At 40.6% G+C, this 9366-nt stretch overlaps 3 protein-coding genes across 3 annotated transcripts; 1 reads left to right on the top strand and 2 right to left on the bottom strand.

The window, feature by feature from the left end:
* The first annotated feature begins 1125 nt into the window (after nucleotides 1-1125).
* Nucleotides 1126-2969, top strand: LOC106304469 (peroxidase 72). The gene is made up of 4 exons (XM_013740875.1): nucleotides 1126-1582; nucleotides 1673-1864; nucleotides 1960-2125; nucleotides 2402-2969. Exons 1-4 carry the CDS (start codon nucleotides 1349-1351, stop codon nucleotides 2821-2823), a joined length of 1014 nt encoding a protein of 337 aa, XP_013596329.1. The 5' UTR covers nucleotides 1126-1348; the 3' UTR covers nucleotides 2824-2969.
* A 283-nt stretch (nucleotides 2970-3252) lies between these two features.
* Nucleotides 3253-4618, bottom strand: LOC106307091 (ribosomal RNA small subunit methyltransferase, mitochondrial). Its single transcript, XM_013743949.1, has 2 exons — nucleotides 4138-4618; nucleotides 3253-4038 (listed from the first exon to the last, which is right to left on the bottom strand). Exons 1-2 carry the CDS (start codon nucleotides 4525-4527, stop codon nucleotides 3355-3357), a joined length of 1074 nt encoding a protein of 357 aa, XP_013599403.1. The 5' UTR covers nucleotides 4528-4618; the 3' UTR covers nucleotides 3253-3354.
* Nucleotides 4619-4652: 34 nt separating this feature from the next.
* Nucleotides 4653-6509, bottom strand: LOC106307090 (WAT1-related protein At3g53210). Its single transcript, XM_013743948.1, has 6 exons — nucleotides 6226-6509; nucleotides 6075-6137; nucleotides 5858-5974; nucleotides 5359-5767; nucleotides 5116-5267; nucleotides 4653-5035 (listed from the first exon to the last, which is right to left on the bottom strand). Exons 1-6 carry the CDS (start codon nucleotides 6408-6410, stop codon nucleotides 4840-4842), a joined length of 1122 nt encoding a protein of 373 aa, XP_013599402.1. The 5' UTR covers nucleotides 6411-6509; the 3' UTR covers nucleotides 4653-4839.
* Between the last annotated feature and the right edge of the window lie 2857 nt (nucleotides 6510-9366).

Below are 9366 nucleotides of genomic sequence, written 5' to 3'. Positions count from 1 at the left end.
TTAGCATGGACCCGGAACCGACCCGAAAACCCGAACCTGTATTTTCGGGTCGGTTCCGGTTCGGGTCTTCGGGTCCGGGTAAAATGCCCAGGCCTAGTTCAAAATCAAGCTGGTGGACTAGATTTTATTTGATTTTGTTTAGATTCATAGGAAAAAAAATAGAAAAAAAAAAGATGGAAAAAGAAGACGACGACAACAAAAGAAGATAAAGAGAAATTTTGTTTAATTTTAAAGATCTTTAAAATCTAACATATCTAATAATATCTAAACAAAATCTACGCAATATTTTCTACTGACATTATCTAATTAGCAGAAAATCAATATTAGAAACCAATATAGCTTTTGGGGATAAAATGGTCAATTTAACATCTTTTTCGATACTGTGCAAATTGTTTATATACAATTTTTTTTTGTAACTCAAGTATAGGGAAATTGAATGGAATTTTCCCGTTTCCCAATACATTGAACTTTTTCTATATCGAATGAGAATTGGTTCTTGGGCCGGTCACCAGCGTGGGCCTACATATATTTTAAGCTTTCATTTGCACATGTAAGCAAGCATGTTCAATCACAATAATTCAATATCCTTAAGATTTTGTAACATAAAATAAGTGATGACTTTTAAATAGTTTAGAAAGTCTAGAAACACTGTTTGATCATGCTTTTTTAATGTTCATTGTTCTCTTTTATTGCACTGAAAACAAAGGAAAAATAGATTGTTTGGTTTTGTTATGAATAGCAGTTGGAGCTGTTCTTAATAATTTTGGCATTATTTACCAATTACTATTGTCTTTGTCGTAGTCTAGCAACCGTATCCACCTGTTAAGCACACAATAAGACGAGTATTACTTTGCTTACACAACAGACAACAGTTAGCATTGTTTTCTTGACTATATATGGTCAAATCTCACATGTCAACCAAGTAAAAACTAAAAACTATATACGTACGCAATTGTTTTGCTAGCTTGTGTTGAATGTTGATCTTCTCTCGATTCATTAATTTTATTAATATGTCTAACATCTTCTCGGTTTGGTATATGACTTGACTAACTGCAAACTTAATATTAGTTCCATATATAAAGTGATCATCATCAACGGTGAACACAATACAACTCTCAACAAATATCTCGTATTCAAACCAATCCTTAAAGAATAATGTATCTATCTAACCCAATATCTAAGATTAGTTACCAACTCCAACGCCTTTCTCAAATTTCCACAAAGTATACTCTATAAATGATGTAAGTATGGAACCCATTCTATCACAAGAAACTCAATTAGTTACAAGAAACCGATTGAGTTAAACCTCAATTACTTTTGTAGAAAATCAACCAAAAGAACCCCCAAAATGGCTGTATCATTGAACATTTTTATCGTAGCCCTCTCTCTCATCGCCTTCTCTCCTCTTTGTTTGAGTTCCAAAGCCTATGAAAGTGGTAGTTATCTCTTCCCTCAGTACTACGACCACTCATGTCCTAAAGCTCAAGAGATTGTTCAGTCAATTGTCGCCAAAGCATTCGCACAGGATCCTCGCATGCCCGCCTCCTTGCTCAGACTCCATTTCCACGATTGTTTCGTCAAGGTTTCAACCTTAGAAACTTCCCAACCTTATTTTACTATGGAATAATTAAATTTTCGTTCAACATATTTCTTTCTCGTGTACTGCATGCAGGGATGTGATGCTTCCATACTATTGGACAACAGTGGAACCATAATCAGCGAGAAACGATCAAACCCTAACCGAAACTCAGCCCGTGGTTTCGAAGTCATCGAAGAGATCAAACATGCATTAGAACAAGAGTGTCCTGAAACAGTTTCTTGCGCTGATATCTTGGCTCTAGCCGCTAGAGACTCAACCGTCATTGTAAGTCAGAACGACAAATTATGAAATTATTTGTAATACTAATTATCACTAAAAACTTAATTAGTTCAACACATGGTCATATGAAAATAATACAGACAGGTGGACCGAGTTGGGAAGTACCTCTAGGAAGAAGAGACGCGAGAGGAGCAAGCTTGAGTGGTTCCAACAATGACATTCCTGCTCCCAACAACACTTTTCAAACTATCCTCACTAAGTTCAAGCGTCAAGGCCTTAATCTTGTCGATCTTGTCTCCCTCTCAGGTATTAATTAATTACAATATTCATTTGTAACAACTTACCTATATATATTAACCGACCCTTAAAAATCGTTAGAAAACTCCCCATATTATTTTATTTTTATTTTAGGTTTTGAAAACATTTTAAACGTGTTAAGTAGATGTTGAAGGGCTTGTCAAACGTTACACCAGCTTTGATAATAAAATCGTTTAGAAAGCCCCGGAAGTATTGTTACATTTGCTTTGCTGATTAAGTTCAGTTGTTATAGTTAGAAGGGGTTTTGTTTCGTATGATTTGTAGGAAGTCACACCATTGGAAACTCGAGGTGCACAAGTTTCCGGCAGAGGTTGTACAACCAGTCTGGCAACGGCAAGCCTGATCTAACCCTAAACCAATACTACGGTTCCGTGTTGCGTAAGCAATGTCCAAGATCCGGCGGTGACCAAAACCTCTTCTTCCTCGACTTGGTGACGCCCTTCAAGTTCGACAACCACTACTTCAAGAACCTCATCATGTACAAAGGGCTATTGAGCTCTGACGAGGTTCTGTTCACAAAGAACAGAGAGTCAAAGGAGCTGGTGGAGCTCTATGCTGAGAATCAAGAGGCCTTCTTTGAGCAGTTCGCGAAGTCGATGGTGAAGATGGGAAATATCTCTCCGTTGACGGGCGCGAGGGGAGAGATCCGGAGAATCTGTCGGAGGGTTAACCATGCAGCTTATTAATCAAACCCTTATACTATATATCATGGTTTAGTTTCATGCATTTGTTTGGCATGGACGACGTGTCATCTTTTTCTTTTGCCTTTGCTTGTATGAATGTGTGTTCTCCTTCGAGTGTATTTGAAGATTTATTTTGGTGATTGGTTAATTTTCAAGGTGCACTAGATAAACATGCTTTTGGTCAATTTAAAAGTACTGGGGCGCTTTTGGTAACAATAGTAAAGTACAAGAACACAGCTCACGCTCTATGAGGTTTCTACAGGGGACTAAGATCTAATTTGAAAAATGTGCCTGCTTCTTGTACCACTTTCATTGTCTATGAAAACGTGCTGAAATTGCTAAAACAACCTCCAAGGCTCCAAGGGGACAAAGATATCATCATCTTTAATCTTTTTATTTGGTTTAACTCAAGGAAGACAAGACAGTGTCATTCTTTTTGATTTACAATTACATAAATAAAAACTTGTAGAATTAATAGGTTCGATTAAAGGCAGAGCAGCTGTTGTTTTAAATAGTTAAAACAAAATCTGGGCATCAATAATCGTGTAGATCCATTGGTAAGGAATGGAAAAATATGGCAGCTTGGTTAAACAAAGAAAGCAAACGCAATAACTGACCATGAGAGAGCTTCGACGGTCTCTTGTCTTCGAACCCATTCGATTTCAGAATTCCAATCACCCTTTCCTTGAATACACTTGCATCTGTATCCAAACACAAGAGACGGTTATCCCCTTGTTCTTCAACAACATCACTTGCATTCGTAGCAATTCCAGCTTCGGACAAACTCAGCAGCTCCATGACCTTCTTCTTCTGCCTAAACATGGAACCAAGCGTCTTATTCTTCTTCCCAAAACAGGTGCGAGTGAAGGCCAGCCATTCTCGAACATCAACATCAGGTTTCACCTCCTTGGGCGTGATCATGACAACGGAGGAATCAACTTTAGGTGGTGGAACAAACTCTCTTTTGCTCACATCCATAACGAATTTGACATCAGCCAGAAGCTTCACGTTCACAGCCAGTCTGTTGAAATCAGAGTCGCCAGGGTTAGCCAAGAGGCGGCGGGAGAATTCCTTCTGAAGCAAGAGCGTGGCGGTGCGGAAGGTGTTGGAGCCGTAGACAAGCTTCGCCACCAGAGGGGAAGATATGTTGTATGGGATATTAGCAACCACGAGATCAAACTCAGGGAAGTCTGTCTTGAGGACATCTTTCTGAATAATCTATAACAGAAAACAAAGAGGTCAGAGACCTCTTTCTTTTTTTTTGGTCATTTCATCGAACAGGTTGTGTGCGCTTATATACAAGCAGAGAGAGTGTACCGTAAGTTTATGCTGAAGAGCATGGTCAGAGACCCTTGCGCGGAGAATCTCAACCATACGCTTATCTAGTTCCACGGCTATGACGTGCTGGGCGGCTTCTAGAAGTTTCATGGTGAGATTTCCAGTACCGGGACCAATCTCCAAGACAGTGTCGGTGGGCCTAACATCTGAGCTTCGGACAATGGCGTCGAGGATTCTGGTGTTGGTAAGAAGGTGTTGGCCTTTGCTCTTTTGAAGAAACAACCCATCGTGTTGCTTCTTCTTCTCTACGACTTGGCCGTTACTCTCGTACCCGCGAATACGCGAGTGAGAATTTCGTCGAAATACTAGTAAGGAGGATAAGCACGAAGTATTTGATTTGATACTACTCCCCACTTTTCTCTGAATCATCACTCTCTCACTCTCTCGGTGTCGAGCTCATACACATATATATGCTGCCTCGTTCGCTTTTACAAGAAACGAAATAACTGACAAAATCGAACTTTTTATCTTCAAAATTAAATTTAAAATAAGGATGAAGTAATCGTGCAATTTTTATTATTTAAAGTTCGGAATGGTATCAATGGTGACCAACTGCACCACCCTTAATAGTAACAGAATTTTTTACATATACTTGTGTATATGTTTTCTGTTACAATTAGAACCGAACAGCAGTTATTTCGCAGTAGTTCCGCAGGTTACCATTTGGAGAGAGAGCAGAGCTTAAGATGTAATTAATGGTTGAATGATACTACATCTCTTTTCTTTGTTATGCTCTTCTTCATCACCATCTTCGTCTGTTGCTGAATAAACAAAGCGTTGTTGCTGTTGGCGGCTAACAATTAGAGCTTGACTCTCCCAACTCTTTCCCATCACAACCAAGTAGAGTCCACTAATGATTAGTATTGCCCCAATCATTCTGACATACCAAAAAAAATAAGCAATATAATGATATGAAAATAACAAAATACGTTTCTGATTATTATTGAGTAGACATACCCTCCAAGGTACAAGTGTTCACCAAGAGCAAAGGTGGCTAAAACAGCAGCTACTAGAGTTTGTAGTGGCAAGTAGGCTGATACAAACAGAGGTCCCCCTCTCTCCACCACATATATTTGTATTGCAAACACCATCGCTGATCCCACCAATCCCTAAGACATTTTTATTCATTCCATATATCAACACTTACCGAATACTATAAAAGAACGAAAAATACTAAATCTAAAAGATCAAAACACTTACAGTGTATAGCAACGCGTACACTTCCCCTCCTGATAGTATCTTCCAGCTCTCCACATCTCTCTCGAAATAAGCAGAGATGCCAAAGAACTGGATTACTGCGAAAAAGCATGAGCACGAGATGAAGGAGAATCGAGCAGGGTACTTCTTAAGCAATGGTGATTGTAACACAATCCAGCTTGACCAGCATAAGCAGTGACCCATCAAGCACAGACATCCCAACGTCCAGTTCTTGTTTTCTTCCTCTCTTTCTGATCCACCATTTACTATGGACTGGTCCATTATACGCTGGCTCGGTTCGTAAATGGTTGGCCCTTTATATAGCGTTATGACCAAAGAACCTGCCACCGATACAAATGTGCCCACCACTTTGGCTATACCATCTCTCCTCTTCAACTCTACCTTCTCTATTCTATAATAGTGTGTGTGTGTGTCTTAAGTATTAATGAGTGAAAGTGAGATTTTTACAAGAATCAAGAGAGAGAGAGAGAGAGAGATATACCCGAGCAAAGCGGCCATGAGGAATGAAACAGCAGGAACAGCATTCTCAGTTGCTGATGCGAATGTTGGTGAGGTATTGTCCAATCCAAATATGTAAAAGCCTTGGTTTAATGTTATGCTATATATAGATATAAACACGCATCAAACAAACAAACAAACAAACAAAAAAAAACATATCAAGTCCAACCTACAATCTAAGGTTTAAAAGAAGATCGTACCCGACAAGTCCAAGAAGGAAGAACTGAATCAGTAAACTGGTGTTCATCCCTGGCCTTTCTTTTCTGTTTACCAATATACAAATAATAATACTAAGAATCAATATTACATAAAACTGGAATAAATAACTAAAGATTGGTTGGGTTAGATTACTTTTCAAGGAAGTAAGCAGAGGGAGCAAGAACAGAGAGAGCGATGATGGTCCGGTAAAGTGGGAAGACGAGTTTGCTTACTCCCAAGTTTAGAGCAAATCTCATGATCACGTGATTCCCCGCGTATCCCGTCTGAAACACCACCATCGCTACGTGAAGCTTTGCTCTTGTTGCTACCGGAGACATCTTTCTCCGACCAAGTAGAATGAAACCAAAAGAGTCAAAGACGACGGAGGGAGAGATCTGTCTGTCTGTTTTTTTTTTCTTTTTAAATTGTCTCTTGTGGCCAATTTCTTGAAACGACGACAAAACCGAGATAAGACTGTCATGTGCAGGTTCTTCACGTGAGATGCGAACAACGTATCGTTCGACCTCTGACTGTAAAAACGGCAGGCTGTTTCTCCAGGAAAACGTTTATAACAACTAAACGACGTAGGTTTCTCTAAATGGAAGTAGATTTATTATACTCGATGATGATAACAAGATCATAAACTTTTTTTTCGTCCAGTAATTTGATTAAGTGTTAATTAATGTTTCTACGCCACGAGGTTTGGGTCAAATTTCAGAAAAAGTGGAATTATGCAAATTAAGGAAAAAAAACTTACAAGAGATCTGCAGCATGGCACAAGAAATACCGGCAAGCATGTATCTCATAGGGCGGTTCAGGTGATGTAGTCAGGGCGTGATTTCTCATACGCTGTAGAATCGTAAATAAAATTTCTCGTAGTTGTAATATCATAATTATTTAGCATTAAAAAAACTCTTTTAAAAAAATTATTTAGTTTTTACGAAATGGGCATATTCTTACGGTTACAATCATACAAGGATTCAAGCAAAAGTCGATACAATCATTGGATTAATAGCTCTAAGTCATAGGATACACATACAAATTGTTGTAACAATTGTGAGAAGAAACAGATGCGGAAACAGATGAATAAAAACGATTTAACTACGACACAAATATTTAACGTGGTTCACCCCTAGGGCTACGTCCACGGGCAAACAGAGATATTATTATTGGAGGCGATATTGAGCTTACAGAGTGCAAGTTCAGGGTTACTTCGAGTACAAGATATATATAGTAACACCTCGCATCTAAAACTCTAGACTAAACGGACTCATGGGCTTAAGCCCACGATCAGATGTAACATCCATAATAACTTGATGCAACGCTCCTTATGCAACCGAGTCGGTATGATGTACGTGATGTAACATCCATCACCTAGATGTAACATCCAGATTCAAGGCATATCAACAATTCTCCAGCTTGACTTGAATCCTCTCAATAACAGATGTACCAGATGCACCTTCAAGTGCCAGATGTACCAGATGCATTTCTCTGCGCCAGATGTACAAGATGCGCCATCAGCGCCAGATGTACAAGATCCACTTTCAAGTGCCAGATACGCCATTAACGCCAAATGTACCAGATGCGTTCTTCAACGCCAAATGTACCATCGCTCTCTTTGCCTCAGATGTCCCTTCGGACCAGATGTGTTGCTATGACGAACCAGACGCCCTTTAACGGCCAGATGCTCAACTAGAGCCAGACGTTCGTCATCAGCCGGATATCCCAACGGACTGGATGTCCCAACGGACCAGATGTCCCAACGGACTAGATGCCCCAACGGGCCGGATGTCCCAACGGACCAGATATCCTTGCGGGCCAAATGTCCTTGCAGACCAAATGCCCCAACGGGCCAGATGTCCTTGGGGACCAGATGTCCATGCGGACCAGATGCCCCAACGGGACGTTCGCCCCAACGAGCCAGATGTCCTTACGGACCAGAAGCCCCAACGGGCCAGATGTCCTTGCGGACAAGATGCCCCGACGGGCATGATGCCCCAACGGGCCAGATGCCCCAACGGGCTAAACCATATACATGGTGAGATGAACATTTGCAGTGCACAGAATACTGATAGGTTCATCTGAAGACATCACGAACCTTGTCAACACCTCATTAATGTAGGCCTTCTGTGACAAGAACAACTCCTTCTCCCTATCTCTGAAGATCTCCATCCCTAAAATCTTCATTGCTGCACCCAAATCATTCATCTCAACTTCAAAACCCAGAAGCTCCAGCTTCTCGATGTCACACTTCTCTTCAGCTAACAACATGTCATCAACGTAGAGTACCAAACAGATGAACGTCGCATCCTTCAACTTACTCATGCAGACACACCAATCATAAGGACTTCTGATGTAGCCCAACTTGATTATATAGCTGTCGAATCTCTTGTACCATCCTCTGAGAGACTGCTTAAATCTACAAAGTGACTTCTGAAGTGTACACACTTAGTCATCCTTTTCAGGAACTCGACGACCATATGGCTGAGTCTTGTATATCTCCTCTAGCTCTCCATGAAGATACACTGTCTTCACATCAAATTGCTCAAGCTCCAAGTCCTGACGTGCTACCAGCGTTAGCAACACTCTGATTGACGTATGTCTGACCATCGATGAGAATATCTCATTGTAGTCTACTCCATCTCTCTGACTGAAACTTCTTGCAATAATCCGAGCTTTATACTTAGCTCCTCCTGCCAGTGATGCTCCATCCTTAATCATGAAGACCCACTTGCATGTAACATCCCTTCTCTCCGATGGTAATGTGGTCAGGTCCCATGTATGATTCTTCTGATGAGACTCCACGTCTCTCGTTGCAGCATGCCATTTCTCAGACTCGGGACGAGAAACAGCTTCCATGTAAGTAGATGACGCATCCACTTCCTCTGCAACCTGAAGTGCATAACCCACCATATCCTCGAAGCGATATCTCTCTGGTGGCCTGACAACAACCCTTCTTGGTTGATCTTTCACGATGCTACGCTATGTAGCGTCAAGCGGTTGAATCTTCGTAGAATCCAACTGAACATCTTCTACACGCTCCTCTTGATTTTCTGTGTGTGCCTGCACATCGATCACTTCATGATCATCTTGCAGCTCCACATGTTTATCAGTGCTACCCTTTTCTGCTTCTGAACTGGACCCTGAGCTTCTAACCATAGATGCTTCATTGAAGACACCATTCCTGCTTAGAACCATTCGGTTTTCTGATGGAGACCAGACCATATATCCTTTTGATTCCATCACCGTAGCCCATAAACACTCTTAAAAGTGAATATTCAGCAAATCTGCCTA

Source organism: Brassica oleracea, chromosome C7, assembly GCF_000695525.1.
Source record: "Brassica oleracea var. oleracea cultivar TO1000 chromosome C7, BOL, whole genome shotgun sequence".
Classification (NCBI taxonomy): Eukaryota; Viridiplantae; Streptophyta; class Magnoliopsida; order Brassicales; family Brassicaceae; genus Brassica; species Brassica oleracea.
The sequence above is the reverse complement of the archived record's forward strand: the minus strand, read 5'-3'. Positions and strand labels throughout refer to the sequence as shown.

Excerpts from the sequence above, each read along its gene's own strand:
- LOC106304469 (XM_013740875.1), top strand. The coding sequence starts at position 1,349 with ATGGCTGTATCATTGAACATTTTTATCGTAGCCCTCTCTCTCATCGCC. Across the intron at positions 1,865-1,959 it reads CTAGAGACTCAACCGTCATT|ACAGGTGGACCGAGTTGGGA; the intron begins GTAAGTCAGAAC and ends AAAATAATACAG. Across the intron at positions 2,126-2,401 it reads CGATCTTGTCTCCCTCTCAG|GAAGTCACACCATTGGAAAC; the intron begins GTATTAATTAAT and ends TATGATTTGTAG.
- LOC106307091 (XM_013743949.1), bottom strand. The coding sequence starts at position 4,527 with ATGATTCAGAGAAAAGTGGGGAGTAGTATCAAATCAAATACTTCGTGC. Across the intron at positions 4,039-4,137 it reads CTCTTCAGCATAAACTTACG|ATTATTCAGAAAGATGTCCT; the intron begins GTACACTCTCTC and ends TTTCTGTTATAG.
- LOC106307090 (XM_013743948.1), bottom strand. The coding sequence starts at position 6,410 with ATGTCTCCGGTAGCAACAAGAGCAAAGCTTCACGTAGCGATGGTGGTG. Across the intron at positions 6,138-6,225 it reads TCTGCTTACTTCCTTGAAAA|AAAAGAAAGGCCAGGGATGA; the intron begins GTAATCTAACCC and ends ATTGGTAAACAG. Across the intron at positions 5,768-5,857 it reads CTCATGGCCGCTTTGCTCGG|AATAGAGAAGGTAGAGTTGA; the intron begins GTATATCTCTCT and ends ACACTATTATAG.